General features: G+C 40.1%; 2 protein-coding genes across 7 annotated transcripts in view; one reads left to right on the top strand and one right to left on the bottom strand.

Moving 5' to 3' along the window:
• Positions 1-4,781: 4,781 nt before the first annotated feature.
• Positions 4,782-21,901, bottom strand: Lacc1 (laccase domain containing 1). 5 transcript variants are annotated; one of them, XM_052190904.1, is made up of 8 exons: positions 21,805-21,881; positions 21,223-21,304; positions 20,198-20,820; positions 19,412-19,590; positions 18,489-18,654; positions 16,973-17,198; positions 15,786-15,946; positions 4,782-10,181 (listed from the first exon to the last, which is right to left on the bottom strand). In XM_052190904.1, exons 3-7 carry the CDS (start codon positions 20,757-20,759, stop codon positions 15,787-15,789), a joined length of 1,293 nt encoding a protein of 430 aa, XP_052046864.1. In that variant the 5' UTR covers positions 20,760-20,820; positions 21,223-21,304; positions 21,805-21,881; the 3' UTR covers positions 4,782-10,181; position 15,786. The 5 variants fall into 5 exon arrangements, with proteins under 5 accessions (XP_052046864.1, XP_052046867.1, XP_052046863.1 ...); XM_052190907.1 differs by having other exon boundaries at positions 20,198-20,720; positions 21,805-21,875; XM_052190903.1 differs by lacking the exon at positions 21,223-21,304 and having other exon boundaries at positions 21,805-21,901.
• A 302-nt stretch (positions 21,902-22,203) lies between these two features.
• Ccdc122 (coiled-coil domain containing 122) overlaps positions 22,204-23,580 on the top strand; it is a 71,144-nt gene continuing 69,767 nt past the window's right edge. For both annotated transcript variants that reach the window (XM_052190909.1, XM_052190908.1), the window contains exon 1: positions 22,204-22,281. The gene's annotated coding sequence lies outside the window, so the exon portion shown is untranslated. The remainder of the gene's footprint in view (positions 22,282-23,580) is intronic.

Below are 23,580 nucleotides of genomic sequence, written 5' to 3'. Positions count from 1 at the left end.
TCCAGTCTGCTTTTCTCCATAGTCTGTTACTTTCTGGACATTTCTTTGTCTATATTCTGCTTGCTTGCTACTTTAAGAGATCTACCTCTCTGTCCACATCCTGTTTCCGTGTGTGTGTGTGTGTGTGTGTGTGTGTGTGTGTGTGTTCTCTGTGTGTCTGTGTCTGTCTGCCCAAGCAGTTCTCTCTTCTTATCCTAAAAAATTCTCTGGATAGCTCATCTCCTAACACAGGTCCAGTCTTTTATTTCATATATCAATCCAGCTATTTACACCATATTTCCTTTTTTAAGATTAAAGTATTCTATTTTATAATCTTTTGAGTTGAATATTTGATTTGATTATTTCCATTTGTTTGTTTGTTTTGGTTTTTTGGATTTGGTTTCTTCGAGACAGAGTTTCTCTGTTTAGCCCTGGCTGTCCTAGAACTCACTCTATAGACCAGGCTGGCCTCGAACTCAGAAATCTGTCTGCTTCTGCCTCCCAGAGTGCCAGGATTACAGGCATGCGCTTCCATTTGTTAATAAAGGTATTTAATTCATGTTCCTTCAGCTGAATCCCTGGACTTTGCTATTTTCTCATTATTGTTGTTTTCTAGAAACTTCAGATTCATTTTATTTAAAAATTTTTAAGATATTTTATATGTATGGGTGCTTTGTCTGCAAGTATGTCTGTGCACATATGCATGCAGTACTCTTGGAGGTCAGAAGAGAGCATCAGTTCCCCTAGAATGGGAGATGTAGGTGATTAGTAGACACCATGGGGATACTGGGACCCAAAACCCTGCCTCTCTGGAAGATTGGTCAGTGCTCATAAGTGCTGAGTCATCTCTCCATCATCTTATTTCATGATTTCAATGATTCTTACAGTATAGTTATCTTCATCCTAAGTCCTGCTCCTTTTGGACCCACCCATCCATGTTCTGCTTGGCCACACCCATTCATATTTTCAGATATATGAAGTATTATTAGTACTCTTTATTTTGCTGTATTTTTAGTCTGGTTTATAGTTGGAGCTCTGAAATGGTGATCTATAAACTCTTACAGGAAACCATTTAGTAAAATAACTTCAGGTGTGCAAGTGCTGTGATAGGTTCCTATTACTAAACATACTGATTATAAAATTTGGGTGCCAATTCTGTCAAGGATGAAGAGAAGCATTGTATTAGCATTGACATAGGAAAGAGGGCTGGGAAATTCAAGACTTACCAAAAGCAAAAGGTCAATGAGATTTTAAACGTGTGGATATGGGACCACATATTCCAGTGATCCTTTCAGCCCACAGATTTGGAGGGGAAATGTAAGGTAAGGAGGAAAGAAATAACCACAGGAGTCTTCAGATGAAAAGACTCTGCAATAAATGATTGAACATTATCAAAGCCAAGTTTTCCTCACATACTGCAAATTAATGCACTCAGTAAAAGGCTATGAGTGTGTATATACGTATATATGTATGTTATATATTTATATATGTATATGTGTATATGTGTATGTATGTGTGTATGTATGTATATATGTATGTATATATGTATATGGTAAAGAGAGTGATAAAGCAGGGATGGTCTCTACATAGAAATCTTTGTTTCATCATGTAGACATTAGAAAGTTTTGAAGTTATGCAACAGACTGTGACAAGGGGACTTTTTCTCCTACTATGCAGTTCCTTCTTAGGGCTCCAAACTAAAAGCAACGGCTTCATTCTCCGCAGAAGAACTTTACCTTAAACTTATTTCTAAGAGGTATACCCTTCTGTCTTAGTCAGGGTTTCTATTCCTGGCAAGTTGGGGAGGAAAGGGTTTATTGAGCTTACACTTCCACTTTGCAGTTCATCACTAAAGGAAGTCAGGACTGGAACTCAAGAACGTCAGGAAGCAGGAGCTGATGCAGAGGCCATGGAGGGATGTTTCTTACTGGCTTGCTTCCCCTGGCTTGCTCAGTCTGCTCTCTTATACAACCCAAGAGCACCAGCCCAAAAGTGTTACCACCCACAAGGGGCCCCCCCACTTGATCACTAATTGAGAAAATGCCCCACAGCTGGATCTCATGGAGGCACTTCACCAACTGAAGCTCCTTTCTCTGTGATAACTCCAGCCTGTGTCAAGTTGACATACAAAACTAGCCAGTACAATTGACCCCTTGTCAACTTGACACACAAACACATCACTATTAATCCTCAACCCTTACTTTCTTATTCATCCCCAAGATCTAAATTACTTTAAAAGTCCCACAGTCTTTACATATTAAAAGTTCAATCACCTTAAAATATCCAATATCTTTAAAATTCAAAGTCTTTTAAAAATTCAAAGTCTTTTAACTGTGGGCTCCACTAAAATACTTTCTTCCTTCAAGAGGGAAACATATCAGGGCACAGTCACAACCAAAAGCAAAACTCAAACTCCAATGGTTCAATGTCTGGGATCCAACTCACCATCTTCCGGGCTCCTCCAAGGACTTGGGTCACTTCTTCAGCTCTGCCCTTTGTAGCACACAACTTGTCTTCTAGGCTCCAGCTGCCTGTACTCCACTGTTGCTGCTCTTCTTGGTGGTCATCTCATGGCACTGGCATCTCCAAAACACTGCTGACTTCTACTGTAATTAGGCGTCACCAATAGCCTCTCATAGGCTCTCTTCATGGTGACAAGCCTCTGTTCCTATGCATGACCCCTTCAAGCCCTGGGCCATCAATTACAACTGAGGCTGCACCTTCACCAATTGGCCTCTCACTGTGCCAAGAGCCTTAGCTGCTCTTCATGACCCCATCATGCCTTCAAAACCAGAACCATCTGGGTGACTCTTACATAGTACCAAGTCCAGCCACAGAACAAAATACAACTGTGGCTATCTCTGGAATAAACTCTCTGTGCTCTCAGAAAATACTTCCCAGAAGATTTCATCTCAGTGATGCTGGTCTCTTCTTAATCACCACTAATTTCTTACCTCCAGCTAACTAGCATCAATAGTCTCAGTAACACAAAGGTTTGCTTTAGTGGTTCTGGTATCTTGTTACTCACAGCTGATTCTTCATCCCCAGCTAACCAAAACCACAGAATCTTCGCAATCAAAACATGGCCACTGTAAGAGTCTTTAATCTTCCCTCTGAAATTTCACAAGCCAGGCCTCCATCTTTTGCACCGTTCTTAACATTGTCTTCCAAGCTCCTACAGAACTTTTCACCAAGCTCTTAATATTCTAACGGCTTTTCTAGCTCAAAGTTCCAAAGTACTTCCACAGTCCTCCCCAAAACATGGTCAAGTTGTTACAGGAATACCCCACTCCTGGTACCAATTTGTCTTAGTCAGGGTTTCTATTCCTGCACAAACATCCTGACCAAGAAGCAAGTTGGGGAGGAAAGGGTTTATTGAGCTTACACTTCCACGTTGCAGTTCATCACTAAAGGAAATCAGGACTGGAACTCAAGAAGGTCAGGAAGCAGGAGCTGATGCAGAGGCCATGGAGGGATGTTTCTTACTGGCTTGCTTCCCCTAGCTTGCTCAGCCTGCTCTCTTATACAACCCAAGAGCACCAGCCCAAAGGTGTTACCACCCACAAGGGGCCCTCCCACCTTGATTACTAATTGAGAAAATTCCCCACAGCTGGATCTCATGGAGGCACTTCCCCAACTGAAGCTCCTTTCTCTGTGATAACTCCAGCCTGTGTCAAGTTGACACACAAAACCAGCCAGTACACCCTTCCCATCAGCATCCTTTATCTAAAGGGATTAAGGCCCCAGGGAAAGGAGTTGTGAGAATGTCTTTAAAGAACATCACTAGTCCCTTCCCACCTCCCCAGTGCTAAAGGGAAGGAAAGCTAATAATTTAAATATTTTACTATTATTTAAGCCTGGTGACCTCAGTTCAATTCCTGAAATGGAGACATTAGAATTTTGTGGGGGCAACAGCAACAATGGTTTCTTGTGGAATTAAGGGACTCAGCCAAGGTAAAATTGTCTTAATGTTGCTGTTAGAATGTAAAATTATACATCTGCTAGGAAAATCAGGGGTAGGTCTCCAAAACTCCTAATAGTAGAACAAACATATATCTAACTATAACACTCTTAGGATATATATACCCAAAGGATATCACACTTCCCTTAAAATGTACAATCTTATCTAAAATTTATTACACATTGGAATCTTCCAGAAAGCTTTTTTTTTTTAAATCTGTTGTTACTTTTCCTGTCCCAGGTTAGTCTTTATTTGGTCTAGGGAGTGGCTTAGATATCAGAGCTTTGGGTTTTTTTTGTTTTTGTTTTGTGTGTGTGTGTGTGTGGTTTTTTTTTTTTTTTTTTTTTTTTTTTTACATTTGCCAGGTTACTCTATTGTGCAGTGAAAGTCAAGAACTGCTCTAAAACTAGCATTCAAATTAAAAAAATTCTTATTCTTTACTATCTACTTAGAGAAAAGTGAGTACTAACACTAGTATTGCAGAGGCTTAGGCTGTTGGGAGTTCCTGAGTGATTCTATTTACACTACAATGTGTTCCTAAAGGAACACAAATATTTTCATTCATTTTAAATACCCTTCTTTTTTGCACAACTAAATAACAGAGATTAACACTTGTCTATCTTTCTAAGAAATCCGAGATCTACTTGTGAAATGCTGCATACTGCCTCCCAGGGGTGAAATAATTTCATTTGTTTTATTAAGCTCACCCTGTGGGTAGCAACAGACAAAAAGGCAACTATAGATGGAGGAGTCATGAAAACCTTGACAGTTTGCTGAAAGTTGCTTAGTGTAAAACAATAAAAAATGAATTAAAATGGAATATACAATGAATCCAAAAGCATAGGCAATAAGACATAATTTCATTTATTTTTGGAATGTCATAGCTAATGCACAGTATGTCTGCCTAAATGTATAAGCCTCAGACAAAACAACACACAGTGAAGAGTTAGAAACATACAGTCTTTCCAAAGGTGTAAGACCAATCTTTAATCTTTGTTTTCCTAAGCAATACTTTATATGAATTTGGCATTTCTATCTTATTTTTTTTATTTAATGCCTTCCTTAAATATGGAGAAATTAAGTATTCTATTTAAATTAAATGCTGAGCCATGTGGTTCCCAGAAGCTTACACTGAGCAAGGCTATCCAGCTGTAGCAGTCCCTTGCTGACTACTTTGCACTGGGTAGAGCATCTGGATGGCTACATAACTTTTTATCTTGCTGAGCACCAAATACATGAAAAGAATATTAACAGAAAGTTGAAGATAGAATTTACAGATCTTTGAGTAGGCATAAAGCCTGAAAGGAAATTACAAGTGGTAAAACACATCATACGATTCTATATGATTATACGATTCTAACCTTTACCTCAGTGACTCTCAGTTTCTCCTTGGACAGAAGGGTCAATCCCTGACCTATTGATTTTATAGAGACTATAAAGGCAAAGTAAGGTAATATATGAGAAAAATCCTTTGCAACCACCAAAAAAGTATAGTCCGAGTGCACAAATAGGAAATATTTAAGAAATTTAAAAATGTAATTGGTCACACCCATCCCTGCCAGAAGAACTACTTTCCCTGTGTAGTAGTGAATTTCCCACAGTGAATTCCCTGTTTTCTTTTCAGTTCTCACTTTTCCCTAAAGACTTCTGAGTACCTTCCACATATTTGTTGACTGTCTTAAACAATCATACTTTTAATTGCTATGACTGAGTTATATTTTACTGGTTTATCTTTTGTTCTTCACATGCATGTAGTGTGAGGGTCTGTCCTAGGACCTTGCACTCACTCCAGTTTTCACACAGACAATCCAGCTGGATGCAAGAGTTCCAAGTGTCATTGCTTCACAGGAAGCTTCCAAACTTCTTTGTCCCAGGCTCCATTGTAAGGTCCAGGTCGGTACTTTCAATCAATTGCTGACCTAACTGGTTTTCATGCAGATGCTGTTTATCCTGGATGAGGTGAAACTCTTGATCCCTCTTCTAATCCCACCTCCTCCCATGCTTGTGGTCAGCTCTCAGTGGTTGGTTAAGCAAAACTCAGAGGAAGAAGTACTTTCTCCATTCTTCTTCACCTCCCACTTCCATGACCTTGTAAAAGATCCTTTGAACTCATCTCTGAAATGTTGGGTTTATCTGTCCTCAGATCCATCTGAAATTCTACAGCCTCAACTGAGACTGTTAGATCTTTTTTTAAAAAAAATATTCTGATTCCATTCAACGTCTTTGGTCACTCACCCCTTAAATCCATTTCCTTAAGTAAGATGCTGTGGAGTGCGGGAATCCCGTTTTGGTGCCTACTCATTGCCAAAAGAATAAACTTCCCTTTTCTGCCATGTGACTTGGGATCCCTAGTCTAGTTCCATGCTGTCCCTCTCCTGACACTCTTCTCTGCCTTGGGTAGGTTATAAACGTTTAGTTTCATGTCCTGCTCCATGGTGTTCTCTCTCTGCTATGACCATACTTGGTCAAAAAGCCTGTACATGGAACTAGAGCAGCTGTTCTCAACCTGTGGGTCAGGACTCCTTGGGTTAAATGACCCTTCCACAGGGGTCACCTAAGATTATCAGAAAATCCAGATATTTATGACATAATAACAGTAGCAAAATTATAGTTATGAAGTAGCAACAAAATAATTTTATGGTTGGTGGTCACTACAACATGAGGAAATTTATTGAAGGGTCGCATCACAGCATTAGGAAGGATGACAACCAATGTGGCTACACTCTGCTGTTAAGAGTTGTTGCTACTCCTGTGGGTTCTTAGCACGCACATTTGGAGGTACTTACAGCTGCCCTGTAACTCCAGCCAGGAGATCTGATGCCTTCTTCTGCCCTCTGCAGGCATCTGCATACATCTGTGCATATAGGCACACTGAGATATATACATACACATATATTTAACCATCTGTTTTTAAAATTAAGTCTTAGTTGTAGACACAGTTTATCTCAAAATGAAGTTTTAAAACATGGAAGAAATGTCCAGCATGGATGCTGGAACAACAGAGAATGAGACAGAAATTCTGGGAATGAAAGAAACAATCAAGTCAAAATGCCTGAGAAAGCACCACTAACAGACAAGATGGATTAGAATGAATGAATGATTTCAAAGTGCAGTGTGGAGACTAAGGAGGCAATCCTACATTCTGAAACATGTAACAAAAAATTAAAAATCAACCAGTAATTCCAAAAAGTCTGGGGTACATTCAAAAGACAAAACCCAGAAGCCAATGAAGTAAAGGAGCTGAGATAATGTCATAAGGTGTAGGTAATTTATTAAATCAACTTACAGAAGAAATTTCCCTAAACTTAAAGAAATCAACATCTAAACACAAAAGGCATTAGAAACCCTAATAGATGTCATCAGAGAAATTCTCCACAACATACCACAGTCACAATGTCATGTACACAAAACAAAGACTAAAAACACAGGGAAAAAATTCCAGCTCATATACAAAGGAGGAAACATAACATCAAATCATTTATAAGAAACACGAAAACAGGAATGTATGGAATTACACATTTCAAGCTCTAGAAGAAAATGACTGTCAACAAAGGTTTGAGAGTCAACAAAAATATTTTAAACTGGTGGATAAATTAAAGCAATTATTAACAACCAAGACAGTATTGTAGAAAAATCTTAAAGGAATACTAAATATGTAGAAAAAACAAAGTCTCATCCACAGAGACACAGAAAAGAATACATTCCATGAGTAACCAAAAAAGTTGGGAAGAAAGTAGTCAGGCACAACCAGAAAACCTCTACTACTAACAGAGGAAGAATGCAGAAATATTAATAACTTAGCCAGTCAGAAAATTAACTAACAAAATCATTTGGAATGACCTTAAGTACAAATGATCTCAACTAACAATTAAAATACACAGAATAACTGGTGGATAATAAAACAAGGAACATCTATTGTCTTTAAGAAACACACTTAACCACCAAAGCCCAAACAAACAAAAAATGAAAACAAAAATAACAACAACAGCAACAAAACATAGTCAAAAGCTGAAAATCAGCATACTAAACAAATGGAGCTGTGTTCATGTTCTTGTACCTGTTCTTGTACCCGTTCTTGTACCCGTTAAGGTAGATGGCAAACCAAAATTAGAGATAAAGGGGGCCACTGCACATAACAAAAGAAACAATGCAGCAGGGAGACAGAACAACTGCAAATATCACACCCTGAATGTTAGGATTAGAAATTTCATAAGGCAAACACTGAAAGGAAAAATAACCAAACACACAAAAAACAAATCACACAGATTCTGACATAATCATGAAGGTAAATACGGACTTTTTCAATCTAAAAGAAACTTCAAAGACCCTTACCTGAAATTTGGACACTGTTAGAGAAAAATATTCCAAGAAGCCAGCAGATACTGGAAGTCTTAAAAATAGGACTCTAGTAACACAAGAATTTGCAAATGAATTACACGAAATAAAAAAAGCTGTTACACAGCAAAGGGAACTATCAGCAGGAGAACAAGCAGGCTACAGAGTACAGAATCTTTACCAGCCATACTTCAAACAGGCCTTAGCATTCATCCATAGCATATTAGAAAACCTTCAAAACTAAGAAAATAAAGCCGCCTGTTATGAAAGGAGCTCATGAAGTGAACAGATCCTTCTCAAGAGAATCACAAATGTCCAGGACTATACTGAAAACACACCCAGCACCTTTAGCCAGCAGACATAAAAGTTAAAACTATTTTAAGATTCTATGTAACCCATGTCAGCATGTCTACTACCAAGAGGAAAGCATGACCAAGCTGGAGAGGGGGCTCCAGGGATTAGAACACTGGCTGCTCTTCCTGATGATCCTGATGAGTCTGATTCCCTACACCAACATGATGGCTCAAAACCATCTGTAACTCCAGTCCCAGAGGATCTGACATTCTCTTCTCGCCTTTCTGGTCACTGCACACGTGTGGTGCACAGATACATATGCAGATAAAATACCTATACACATAAAAATAAGTAAATAGAAGAAAAAATGAGTGCTGACGAGGCTATGGGGAAAGTCGAATGTATTCACTGTTGGTGGGCGTGTATACTGTACAGCCATCATGGAAATCTGCACAGAGGGTTCACACACACTAAGCAGCGAGGACATGACATGGGGAGGGTGACATGACATGGGGAGGGTGACATACTGGGAAAATCTGGGGAAGAGTTGGAGGGGGAGTGAAGGATAGTCATGATCATATTTCATTGTAAACATGCATTAAATTCTCCTGAGAATACACACAAAGGAAATAAAATGCAGAACAGCTCTGTGACACACCTAGTTTGTTTCTGGGCATACACTCAGAAGACTCTATCCTGCCACAAAGACACAGAAACATGCACAGTTATTCATATTCTACTCACAACAGCAAGGACTTGGAACTAGCCTCGTTGTTTACTAACAAACGAATAGATGACAAAAATACGGTCCGTACACATAATATTTGATTCAGCCGTAATGAAATGATCAAACTTGTAGGAAAACTGATAGATCTGGAATTATTTTATGCTGACCAAAATAATCCAGACTCGGAATAACAAACACTGCATGTTTTTTCTTATATATAAATATAGATTCTAACTTTTGATGCTTATGCAAACATACATATATATGGATATGTAAATTTGAGGGCATAAGTGTGGATATAGGTGTTGAAACTAGAAAGGGAGTATAAAAAGAGAATTGAGCAAGGGAGAAGTAATAAAACACATGAGACAGGAAAGGGGGGCTCCTGGCAGTGAAAGGGTGCCCCGTGAGGGACAGGGAAAGGGAGGGGGAGGAGCAGCGCAAACTGATGCTTGCGAGTGCCATAAGGAAACCTAGAATTTTATAAGACAATTAAAAATACATATTTAGAAGAAAACACTTATCTCCCCTGCTGCATCTGATTCAAATGAGAAAGGAGTCTGCATTTCAATTCGCTGTGCTGAGCTCCATTCTTAAACAAAAGCTGGCATCTACCGAATACTGAACTGAACAGAGCTGGCCTTGATTTATAGAGAAATACAGAGAATAAACTTTAGGAATGACATCACATTGCTCTTTTTCATCAGTTGTCATAAGAATTAGACCAAGATCATTGGGCTTTTGGTAACAGTGAGAGCATACCCTAAAGATGAATTATCTTTTGTAATCCTCGTAGTTTTATATAAATCAAAAAGCTAAATATTTTCCTTTGCAGCCAGCGTGGAAGGATGCAGGAAACATGTATGTGAAATTCCAGTCAAGAACCTGTAAAATACACATAGAGATAAAACGTTAGCTCTTAACTAGTGGTTTTAGACTATCAAGGTAAAAATCATAAAGTCCATTAAAATGTTTTTGTACATTCAAAACTAAAAACATTCTAAAGAGTAAAAACCATACACCAATTGAGTTAAAGTATAGAAAAACTGAATGTGCTAAGGGTCAGTACTAAGTCATTGTCATGGAATTGCTTTGTAGAGGTCTGAAAGACTTTTTTTCTGTAAACAACATTGAATGGAGCACTGAGGCCTTCATTTCTGTTGTCAGCATCTGCCTTTGCTCTCCAGTGGCAGAGCTGACGGGAGGAGACAGAAACTACATGCTCTATATAAAAGATTTATTAAGGTTGGGGGCTCTTGCCCCCAACCTTAATAACCTGAGTCAGATCTCTGGAAGCCATACAGTGATGGAAGAGGACATACTCCTGAAAGTTGTCATCTACCTTCACATATGTATATACCATGGGTATGGATGCATGTGTATACACACACACACACACAGTGCAAAATATAAATTTAAAAGTAATTTATTATCTCCCCCTTTAAAGAAAAATTCCAACTTCACCATATATAGCAAGAGTTATTCAGTATATTGAAAACTTAGTTTATATATTCTTAATTTCTTATTCTATAGTTTAGAATTCTTATGTAAAATAAAAGTTTTATTATATTTGTCATTATTTAAAACAATTATAAATATATTTTGATCATATTATTCCCCTCCCTCAAGTTACTCTCCCCCTAACTACCCAAATTTAAATTCTTTGTCATAAAAGAAAAATATAAAATAATCCCCAAATACAAAAAAACAAAACTACATCTGAAAAAGAAAAACAGACAAACAAACAAAACCCAACATATTGTAACCAAATAAAACTACACAAAGATACCTATGAAGTCCAATTAATTATATGTCTATTAACTACTCCTGAACATGAGGCCTGTTCTGGAATAGTTGATAGACTCAGTGTCACTCCATTGGAGATAACTGATTTTCCCTTTCCCAGCAGGTATAAGAGACAGTTTAGTTGTTAAACTTTACCCTAGTGGCTAGGTTTTCACTCACTCACTCACTCACTCACTCACTCACTCACTCATTCACTCACTCATTCACTCTTTCATTCATTCATTAAAATCTATAACAAAATAAAATATAATAAGATAAAACAAAACCTATTACATCAAAGTCAAAGAAGACAGACCATCAGAAGGAATCTAAAAGAGAACACAAGAGTCAGAGGCTCACTCATTCATGTGCTCAGGAATCTCATAAAAACACTAAACTGGAAGCCATGACATACTTGTGCAGAAGACCTGCTTCAGATGTGTACAGGCCCTGTGCACGCTGCCTCAGTCTCGGAATTCATGTGAGCTTTGCCCATGTTGATTTAGAGGGCCTTATTTTCTTGGTGTCCTCCACCTCATGGCTTTTGCACAATTTCCATCTTCCCTTCCCTGGGGTTCTTCAAGCTCTGAGGGAGCTATGTAGTCTCAGGTTTTTAGTCACCCAAGCAGTTTCAGGTATTGGTTCCATCTTGAAGAGTGGGCCTTAAGTCAAAACTGGTTGGTTACTCCTCACAAAAGCTTTGTGCCACCACTGATTTCAAGTGTTTTGCAGGCAATATATCTTTATGGAGAAAGGTTTTGTGGCTGTCTTTGTGTTTGTTTCTTTTTGTGAGCATGCCGAGTATGTTCTTGTAATAAAAACTACTGAAACATAGGGGCGAACTCTCTCTCTCTCTCTCTCTCTCTCTCTCTCTCACTCTCTCTCTCTCTGTACTAATTTGACATCTCCATTCATTTTTTGCATGTGCCAAATAAGCCCTTTATTCTTTTCCTTTTTGCTTTCAAAGCATTTTATCACAGTAACAGGAAAAACAACTAAAACAGATAGGAGGATGTCAGCATATTACAAATGATAGCTATGAAGAACTTGGACTCAATTAATGGTTGGTCTTATGAATACATAAATACTGTGAATGCATAGGCACTTCTAAAATCAAAGTTCAATGGCATTTAGTCAATTCATGCAGGTTCTTCCATCTTTGCTTTTCTGCTCAGCAATGGTGTGGAAAGCAACACAGACAGCCAGGTATCTGCTTACCCGCCTTAACTCCAGGAACAGGCAGGAGTACTGGGTGTGGTTTTATGCCTCCATCACTGAAGACTCAGTGAATGCTCACCTGTCTGTGGGTTTGGCATTGCCCTGGACCTCTGACTGCTTCACAGTCTCGGACAAGTGAACACTCTTGGTTGACAACAGTCTCAGTCTGTCCTCTATCTGCTTATCAGGAAGGAGCCTCAGAATGTACAGTGAATGGGACAAATAAGTCCCAGGACAAAAAGACTCTAGGACCTCAGTGTCCAACTGCTTCTCCTTAGCTTTTGTAACATTTGTTCTGTATATTACATTCCCACTACTGACAGACCCTGCCCTATAGTGCCTATGAATTTGTAATGTTAATAAGACATAAGTAAAACTCAAGAAAATCACAGTTGAATGGAACTAGGATAGTATGGAGTCAAGAGAACAAGTCCCCAACTATGGACTGTGCCTGGAAAATAATGGCAATACCATTGTATAACAGCAATCCAGGCTAGGTGTGAGGGCTTGAAACTAATGAACGCAAGGTAATGGAGAAGGGAAACAAACAAACAGAAGCCATCTTGGGGAAATGTTCTACACTAGGTTTTAAAAGGAATGCAGGTTACAGATTCCTCTGTATAGAGAAGCATTGGCGTGGAATTGTGTTAGAAGTAAAGGCATGGCCTCAATGACACTCGGGCAGTGGACATGGGACATTACAAAGCATGGCTTTGCTTTGATCTGGGGGTCCGCATTAGGAAGTGTAAGACGAGGCTGGAGAATGCGGTGGATGAGCCGATGGGGAATGTAAATATCAGACTGAGGTGATTCTGCTGCAGTGCAGCTGACAGTGATGGGTGGGGAGTGGCACATCATAATGATAATCAAAGAGATTAATCATTTTCAACACAATCTGAGGGAAGAAAACCTCAAGATCTAACCTCTTGAGGATTGGTATGGTAATTTGTATGTTAGTGTCCAAATGAATTGTGTGGGTGTGATCTTCAACCATAGAGCTTTGCTGTCAGCTCATAGAGAGAAACCTAGTCTCGGCAATAGCCTGGGGTTGTTTGGGGATTCCTGTGGGGTTCCTTTAGCCAACAAGTCAATTAGATGTAACCCAATCCCAGTACTGGAAGCTTCATTTGGTGTCAAGAGATGGCCACTGGGACTCTGCCTTTCCCTTTATTGGGTAATTTCATTTAGATTGCGTTCACATATGTTCATATTTTATTAAGTTTTTATTGTATTAGGTTTCCACACTACCTCTCAAATGTCCCCCCTTATTTTAGCGGTCTCTTTCTGTATTCCCTGCCACAACCCCTTCTCCTCTCCCCTTCCTACTTTATCTTCACATTCTATACTCCCAATCCATCCATAGCTAACTATTCTACTGCCCTTTCCTAACAAGATCTTTTCTCTCTAGTCCCTTACTCTATGCCTACCCTCTGTGGTTCTATAGATTCTAGCTTGCTCATTATTGTCTTCACAGCTAATATAAACATATTAAGTGAATACACACCATATTTGTCTTTCTGAGTTTGAGATATACCACTCAGGATGATTTTTCTAACATCACCAATTTAATGATGTTATTTTTTTAAACAGCTAAGTAACACTCCATTATGTAAATGTACCACATTTTCCTTATTACATTCTTCTGTTGAGAGACATTTCAGTTGTTTCAAATTTCTGGCTATTATGAATGGAACAGCAATGACTATGGTTGAGGAAGTATCCCTGTGGTAGAAGGAAGCATTCTTTGGGTATATGCCCAAGAGTGGTATAGCTGGATCTTGAGGTGGACTGAGTCCCATCTTTCTGAGGAACCACCATATTGATTTCCATAGTGCTTATCCAAGTTTGCATTCCCACCAACAATGGAGGAGTATTTCCCTTGCTCCATGTCCCCATCAGCATGACCTATCACTTGTCACTTATTGATCTTAGCCATTCTGACAGGTATAGAATCTTAAAGTAGTTTTGATTTGTATTTTCCTGATGGCTAAGGAGGCTGAACATTTCTTTAAGTGTTTATCAGCCATCTGAGCTTCCTCTAATGGGAATTCTCTATTTATATTTGCACCCCATTTTAGTTAAGGTATTTGTTTTTTTATAACCAGTTTTTTGAGTTCTTTATATATTTTTGATATTAGCCCTTTATCAGATGTGGAGCTGGGAAATCTTTCTCATTCTGTAGGCTGCCACTTTGTCTAAATGACAGAGTCCTTTTCCATGTAGAAGTTTCTTAATTTTATGAGGTCCCATTATAAATTGTTGATCTTGGTGCCTGTATCAATGGCGTTCTGTTCAGAAAGTCTTTTCCGGGGCCACTGAGTCCAAGGCCAATGAGTCCAAGGCTATTTCCCCATTCTCTTTACCAGGTTCAGTGCACCTCATACTATGTTGAAGAATTTGGTCCATTTGCACTTAAATTTTGTGTGGGGTGGTAAGTGTGGATATATTTTGTTTCTTCTACATGCAGCTACCCCAGTTTGACCAGTACCATTTGCTGAAGATGCTCTCTTTTTTCCACAGTGTGTATTTCTGGCCTCTTTTCAAATATCAGATGTCCATAAGCATGCAGATTTATGCCTGCATCTTCAATTTGATTCCATTGATCAAGGTGTCTGTTTTTATGCCAAGACCATATGGATTTTATTACTAAAGCATTATAGTATAACTTGAAATCCAGAATGGTGACACCTCCAGTGTTCTTTTATTTAGGATTGGCTAAGCATTCCTGTTTTGGTGTGTGTGTCTGTGTGTGTGTGTGTGTGTGTTTCCACATGAAGCTGAACATTGTACTTTCAAGATCTGTGAAGAATTGTGTTTGAATTTTGATGGGGATCTCATGTAATCTGTAGGTTGCTTTTGATAGGACTGCCATTGTTTTATATTAGTATTAGTCCATTGTTTCATAAAACAAAAATAATGAAGGTATAAAGATGTTATAATAGAATATGCATAGTTCAAGTCAAGACAAAGACTTATTTATAGAGGACTTTAACAATGTAAATCACCTTATACCTTTAACATAAACCTTCCTAATTATTCTTCATGAACTAGGAAAAGAAATGAACATTACTCACCATGGAGTATGTGGTTGAAAATGAACTTTTCTATGCTATTTTTCCACTTAAAAATTAAAATTTGAGCTGGGTGTTGTGGTACAAGTCTTTAATCCCAGCACTCTGTAGGTAGAGGCAGGAGAGTTTGAGGTGAATCTAGTCTATAGAGCAGAATTCCAGAACAGCTACAACTATACAGAGAAACCCTGTTTCAAAATCAATCAATCAATCAATCAATCTGTCAGTCAATAAAATGAAGACTTGATATTCTTACAGGGAGAAAGGAATGTTCCTAAACTACTTTTTCTATGAAGGCAGAGGAAGGGAGGAGAGGGGAAGTGACGAGGGCCCCCCCGCCCCCCCCCCCTCGCCATGGATAGAGACAGCAGAGGGAGCCACTTCTGTGAGGCTCCCTCCAAGGTTGGTTCTGTACCTCATTCTCTAAGGGATATGAAGCCTATCTGTGTACCGAAGTTAAGGCCATCACGGACATGGGAGAAAAACTTCTCAGGGTGGCAGGATGTGCAGAGGTCAAGATCTTCCTTCTGGTCTTGAATATTCTGTGGAAGAATTCCTCCTCGCTCTAGAAGAATCCTTAGAAGGAAGATTTTTCAAAAGACAGCAAGAATTTATTTTACTGCTAGTGAAAGCACAGGGAAAAGATATTTGTACTTGTGTGGCCACATTCCAGGAAGACCTCAGAACAGTGGGAATAGCTATTCACTGCTCCAGGTCAGGGGCTAGTCAGGAAATGGCAGCTTTTGTCAGTAGCATCACCAAAGCTCAGATGTGAGCTGGTAGAGTTCCACACCACCATGCAGACATGTGCTAGCTCTGGGACAGTGTTAGGAACGTTAAACGCTTGTTTGGAAGAAACTTAACAAGTAACAGAGCATTTGTGTAGGAAACTCTTTTGGTTCATACATAGTATACTCTGTAATCATCTAATCTTTCTATCTTTCTTTTCTCCTATTTACTAGCTTCAGATAACAGTTTCTTAAATATTCTGATTTAATTAGGAATAAAAATTAGGTGATACTTATTTCACAAGTCACATTTAAGAATCAATGCCAATTTACTGAATTCTTTCTACTCATATGTTAAATGAGGCAGGGTCTGGTTGACAATTTTCAACAGAGACTAAAGAGCAACTTCATAAATCTAAAAAGCGCAGGACCACAAATACAAGTAGTTCCATATTTATACTTCCTAATATTTTACAAGAAGTGTTTTCTAGTTAATTAGACAATAAGAATACTTTCAAACTATCACCTTTCATATAGTTTCTATTCCTCAGGAGAGCTGACGTAAGCCACAGCTGTGAAGTAAAGTGTATATCAGCTATTCTGTACAAAGTTTACGTGTTTTCTGAAGAGATCAACTTGGAATTTACCTCAAAATCAATAAACTGTAACAATCATGAAACTATTTGCGATACAAATGTGAGAATAGACGCCTCATGTAAAATGGGTTTTTCCATGCGTGCATTTTAGCCCCTTAAATATTTAATTTGCTACACGAATTGTGTGGGGAGTTGCTTACTGTTCCCTACAGTCATTTTCACCTCAGAAACAACAAGCAATAATCAAGATTTCAGCACCATATTGAAATCAAACACACCTGGTGGCTTTTCGGATGTCAACATAGGGACTCGGTGAGTCAAACTGTCTCACACATGAAGGATGAAGATTGTGAAATGAGGTTGCTGATTCTTTGGGAAGAGTAAAGCAGCAAGATCCCACTGCAGGTCCCAGAACGACAATAATGTCTTCCAGATTACAGCCATATTCTGTTACCATAGCATTCACAGTGGCCATAGCTACACCCAACAGAGTACCTTTCCAGCCTGGTAAATGGGAAGAAAAGACAAGGGAAGTTAAAAATGTAGAACTTCAACTGCTTTTATGTCTTAGTGAAAAATTAACAGCTGTGGTTTATGTATTCTAAGTCCAGGTATAATAGATCAGCCACAAAAATAAAGACTCCATTACAGTACTGGCTTTAACATTAGACAAACTATACAGAGCACCTTACAGAATGGACAGCTAATGGGAGTTTCTCTGAAAAGTGGTATTGATGCTTAGTGTCTATAGGAATAATGTCCTCTCAGTCTTTTCCCTCGCTTTCCTACTGACTAGGGGAATGAAACACATGAAGTGTAATCCTTAAACCACCGAAAGTGCACAACTCAATATTAACATTGGCAGTGTTCAATTTCTAGAATTCTTTCATGTTGCAAATTTGAAACTATATTCACAAAATCATGTCTCCCTTCCTATAAATGTTTTTTGTTGTTTATGAATTTGATTATGTAAGGGTTATCAGATTGAATTTGTCTTTCTACGACTGCCTTATTGCACCAAGTATGAAAACTAGACCGTTCACCTATGCTGCAGCATGTGTCAGAATCTATTGTTCTTTTAATATAAAACATTGTATCATATATATCATATCACATTTTGCTACTTACTCATTTGTCACTGGGCATTCAAGTTGTTTCTACTTTGCAGACATTATGAATCAGGGTGCTGCACGTGTAGACATGAATTCTATTGGACACAGACCCAGAATCAGAACTGCTGTTCTAGTTTGAACTTTTTAAGGCTTTAACTTTTTTTTTTAGTTGAGGCAGGGTCTCACTAGGGTCTCACTATGTAGCCAGAACCCACTCCGTAGATCAGGCTGGCCTCACTCTGAGACCTACTTGCCTCTTCCCTCAGAGAGCTGAGACTGAAGTGTCACAATACCCAGAATGCCTTTCTACAGTGAGTGTCCACTTTGCTCACTCAACCTCCTGAGAGGGGTTTTGTCTGAAGTAGAGACCCCCTTAATGGATGAATGAGGACATGGTGGTTTTGACTTACATTTCTTAAATTATTAATGATATTGATTAACTTTTCTTATGCTTCTTAGTTACAGATTGCTGAATATCACAAGATGCCACCTACTTAGGCGATTCTAGTCTGATTCATCTAATTTGAGTTGTATACTCCTTAGATCTGTTTCTGTAGTAAGATTCTGCAGGCCTCATCCTACCACAAAGCAATGTAATGTACATCTATGCCCATGAGAAAAACAATAGTATGTCACCCTGTGCTACAAATTCAGAAAGTCTGCACTGATGGAACACACCTACCAGAGTGAGCAACCCCACATGCTTTTCTCACGGGATCTGCAAAGACTATGGGTATACAGTCCGCGCCGAGAGCCGTGATCGTGACTCCTCTCTGATCTGTGATTATTCCATCGTAAGAGTCAGGCTCCTCCTTCCCCATAACCCATACTTCGTTGGCATGATCAGTCTAACAAAAAAATGCAGGACAAAATGTTTTGAAAAATGGAACATCTTACATGGGAGCTTTTCTACAAGAACTGGTCACAAAATTAGGGAATCAGGGTATGATCATCTGCTTTCTTAAGTGATACAATGCTGAATATAACTCTCTGCAGATGTGGTTCCTAGGGAAGTAAACTCAGAAGTCTTGACCATCCCCCATCAGAGATAAGCAAATCTTCACTCTGAGTACTTCTCCCTAAAGGCAAGTTTCACTTTCTTGGCAGAAATGTGAAAGTACCAAATGAGTGATTTCCACCACCCACCCCTGCCCCTTTATCAGACTCAATTCTATCTAGAATTCTTACTTAACAGATGTTTCTCCTCACTTAGGCTCTAGTCCTCCCTGCTTTTCACTTAAAAAGTTAGGGCCCCAACTTTTTCCTGATCAGTCAGGGACCTTCCTTCTGTGTTGACAGGGTTGTAGTGGCTTTATACTCTCTCAGAAGTTAACTATACTTCTAGAATGAGGAGGTCTAGATGAACTACATACACACATGTATGTGAGCACACACTTCTAGAATGAGGAGGTCTAGATGAAATTCATACACACATGTATGTGAGCACACACATATAAAGTAGAGAAAAATAATTTCTGCATCATTGTAAAAGTTAGACAAAGCACCGGAAGCAAAAGTTAAATAGCTTAAGGGTTATATAAATATACTGAGAGTGAAAAATATGCCAATAATTTAGAAGACCAAAATAGATAACAAAAAAATTACCTTTATTCGGTAAAATTTCTCTGCATTAAATCCTGCAGCATTTGCCAACCTACGAACATTTTCTTGAACAACTACTTTGGGATCTCTCCGTTTGGAACTACTGAAAAGATTGAGTGAGCTGAGAGTGGGTATGTAAGATATGCCACCTGTCCTTGTAGTAAAGCCATGCAGAAAGATGTCTGTTGAAGATAAGTGGGAAAGAGTCAAAAGATGTTCTACAAAAGGTTAAACAGCGTACCGAAGACAGTCTCTCCATCAGGCCCTGCCTGGTCACTCCAGCTTGCAATAAGTGACCTGGTTTCTAACTCTGGCTGCCCTTTGTACCTCCATGTGATGTCACACACTACTGTGTGTTTTACTGCCCCATGGGACTGCTGCATTTCCCAGGATACTTTCATTCCATCTGGTATAAGTAACATACAGCTCAAGATTAATACTACTTAGCCAAGGAGGATTAGTTGAAATCTTACTCTTCTGTTAAAATGCCCAAAGGGTTGGGGTTTCAGCATTTCTACATAAAAGATTTTCCAGGTCAGAAAAAAAATTTTTTTTAGGAGCCTTGGGAGATTTGCCTTAAAGCTGAATTTGCATAGTGCAAATTTGTTTTTCAGAGACGGCTCTGATGAAGTCATCTCTTGATGCCACTGTCCCACATGTCATAAAACCCCCATGTTGCAAAAGATGAACACTTCACAAGAGTCAACAGAGAGGGGAAAAGGGGAAGTGAGGAACTTGTGAAGGAAGTCTGGGTTTCCACTGTAATACAAAGGACATGGAGGAAGGTACCTGGGATCAAAGGAGAAGTGACAATAGTCAGGTCCCCTTTCAGGGCTGGCAGGCTTCTCAAGTATGTTTCTATCTCACTCTGGATGTCTTCGAGTTCATGAGTTGTCATCTCGTTTAGTTCAGTGGATGGTTCCAAAAGGCTGTCCCTCCAAGCTACCTGTAAATCTTCAAACTCAAACTCATACACCTGGGTGAAGAGTTGGTCAACATAAGCCTTCATTAACCATTTCCTGTGCTCGGGTACAATCACCTTAATACGGCTCAGATTTTCTTCATCGATTTTTTGTTTAATTGTATACAAAGAGGCAGCCAGGCTGGGATTGCTAACAGTCTCGAATTTTCCCACGAGATGTGAAAAGCTGTTTCCTGCTTCCGGTTCCCAGAGGCCACACTGCTCATCCTTTTCCTTGGTGGAATCACTGCAGCATATTATGCAAAGGAACTTGGCCTTGGGAGCATGGTGGTCGTGAATACCACCCAGTGTCTTCAATAGCGTCTGATGACAGTTCTTCTGAGAGTTCGACTGTAAACCAGAGAGATCAATCAAGACTGCTTCGGCCATTCTTCAGTCTGGCACTTTTCCTCCCCCAAAGACTTTTAGGCCATATCAGCTGTAAAGAAAACTGATCACAAATAACAATAAATTCGATCTTCTTTTAGGTACAACTGGACTTTGTGGTGGACCAATAAATAAATAAATAAATAAATAAATAAATAAGGAAGTAAATTGTATCAATACAAAAAGTAACCAAAATAAATGTAGTGTGCAAACCGGAAAAGTCAGTGCACCATTTATCATGACAATTAAGGGCAGAGCCATCTTTTACTCTGTGAAAAGCTGGGTACATTTTTGTAGAGTAGAGATTATGCTTTGTTTTCTTTATAGTAGATTTTAAGTACAAAAATCCTTGTTGTCTAAGATTAAGTCTTTTTAATTATAGGATGTCAATCTATTTGCTATATCATCATCCCCATCATGTCTATAAGATTAGATCACATCTCATATGAAATACTTGAGGTCTCACCTTTAGGATATTAAGTTGAGCAGTATCAGTAAATCTTATTTGGGGATTGTGGTTGGGGCAGGAGTTCGAGGCAGGATTTCTTCTGTCCAACAGAGAAACTCTGTCTTAACAGCCCCAGCAGTCCTGGAACTAGCTCTGTATACCAGGCTGGCTTTGAACTCAGAAACCTGCCTGCATCTGCCTCCCAAAAGCCATCAATCAATCAATCAATCAATCAATTCTCATTTTCTAAAGATAAAAGCTGACCCTTAGGCAGGGCTCCCCCCCCCCCCCCCAGATTTACACAGTCCTCCACACTTGGGATAATCCCAACTGCCACTGCAATTTGGATGGGGTGGGGCACGATTTCTGACCACTTGCAGATGCTCTGTCCTCCCAGTCCGGGCTGGAGCTCCCCTGTGCCCTCCAATTCTGACCCCTACCACTGCTGACCCTTCACCCCTGCGGCCCACCCCACCTCCGCCGCAGGGAGGCAGCGGCGCCTCCATTCATTCTTTCCACCAGCGGTGCGGGCGCCCCCGGAGGAGCCCGACCGCTCAGCGTCCCGTCACCGCGCGGTCCTCCGCTCCGCCCGGGACTCACCGAGGGGCCGCTTCCCGCGCTCTCCTCGGCGGCCGCGAGCTGGGCTGTGAGCAGCAGGCTTCGCGAACAGAACCCCGGACTCGCCCGAAGTCGTCCCTCCCTCCGTCCGCCCGCCTCCCTGCGCGGCCTCAGTTGCCGCCGGCGTGCGCCCGGGTTCGGCTGTTCCCGCCACGGCCGCGGGGCGGCGCCCGGGAGACGCCGGGCCGAGCCCCTTGTGGGGGATTCCCGCGCCGCTCAGCAGTTCCGGGTCAGCGCCCGAGGGTCGCCGGAGAGGCTGGGGAAGGCCGCCTGAGGCCGGGGCGCGGAGGCCCGGGCGCGGAGGCGCGGAGGCGCGGAGGCTGCGGGCGAGCGCGTCCCGTGAGGCGCCCGGAAGGAGAGAGGCGTCCCCCCTCCCCGCGGGCCTCGGTGACAGAGAAGGATCTGCTGACCCAGCTGTGTGGTCAGCCTGTCACTTAGCGCCCTTCTGTCGGGGCTCAAGTAAGGGCACCCTGGGGACTTTTGTGGGGGCGTGGCCTTTTTTCCCCCACTTTTTGTTTAGTTTTTAAGTTTCTAGTTTGTTAGCTTTCATTTCTCCCCCTTTCTGTTGATTCTGTGCTTTCATTTGGGACCAACGTCCTTGAGGGTCTGTTCACCTGTGCTGGCACCATTGATTTCTGTTAAGCTCCTCAAAAAAACCAAAAAAAAAAAAAAAAAAAAAAAAAAAACAAAAACAAACAAAAAAAAACCAAAAAAAACAAACACAAAAACATGTGTCCCCTCACAGGACAGAATGCTTTCATTCTTACAGTAGCAATAAGATAAAAATTAAGGATCCTTTATCCCTCAGGGGTTTAATGTTATTTATTTAAAAACTACAATATGAAAATCAAGTACTATTGTAAACGGAAAAATACCCACTCTTCCAAATATATGAGGGGATAAGGGAAAGCCTATTTTCTGTAGGCTGGAGGAAGGAGAGAGCCCTTTCTTTTCCTTGGTCTTACTCCAAGTGCTGAAGTTTTTCCTGAATGAGAAGGCTCTAGGGAATCTGGGAGTTTAGAAGAATCTTGTAAATGTGCACCAACCTCAACTTGACTTGAGACCAAGGTAACCATTCCCACATAGAACCTATTCCTTTCAGAGGACACACATTGTATGTTCACTGGACACTTCCAGGAATCCTGAGGGATAGATGACACATATCTGATCAGACATACATGCATGTCTTGGCATGAACTTGCTTTCTGTTAAGGAAAACGGAATTTATTTTTTTAAACTTACAAAGCAGGATTAGAACATTTTTTTTTTGTTGTTGTTTTCATGCACAAGGGTGAGACCTTGGGTTCTTTCAGTACTGCAATGTTACTGGCAGTAACAAACAAAACTTTCAAAATAGCTAAGTTGTTAGGGAAGTTGTTATAATGTATTTTACATACCATTTCCTTCAGCCTCTGGTCTGTCTGGGCCGCAGTTCTTAGCACTCTCTCCCCTTTCTCGTGATCCTCCAGAGCCTCTCAATCCTGGTTGCACATGGGAACAAGTAGAACTTACTAGTAAAGTAGGTACCCCACACCCCGGCTGCAGATTGACTCAGAGTCTCTAGGACTCAGGCCTGGGCCTGTTTTGTTCTGCATTTTTATTTTCATCTCGCAGATGATTCAGATGCATAATTCATTCTGGAAAAAAGAAAACAAACTGCCTTATTCTCAAGCTATGCAAGTAAAGGCTGTTCTTTCATAGGTCATTACTACATTCTTTACATTTGTTGTTGTTGTACTTTGAACACACTTCTTCTGT

The sequence above is a fragment of the Apodemus sylvaticus genome, chromosome 8 (genome assembly GCF_947179515.1).
Source record: "Apodemus sylvaticus chromosome 8, mApoSyl1.1, whole genome shotgun sequence".
Taxonomy (NCBI): domain Eukaryota; kingdom Metazoa; phylum Chordata; class Mammalia; order Rodentia; family Muridae; genus Apodemus; species Apodemus sylvaticus.
Note: the sequence above shows the minus strand (reverse complement) of the source record. Positions and strands in the feature narration are given on the sequence as shown.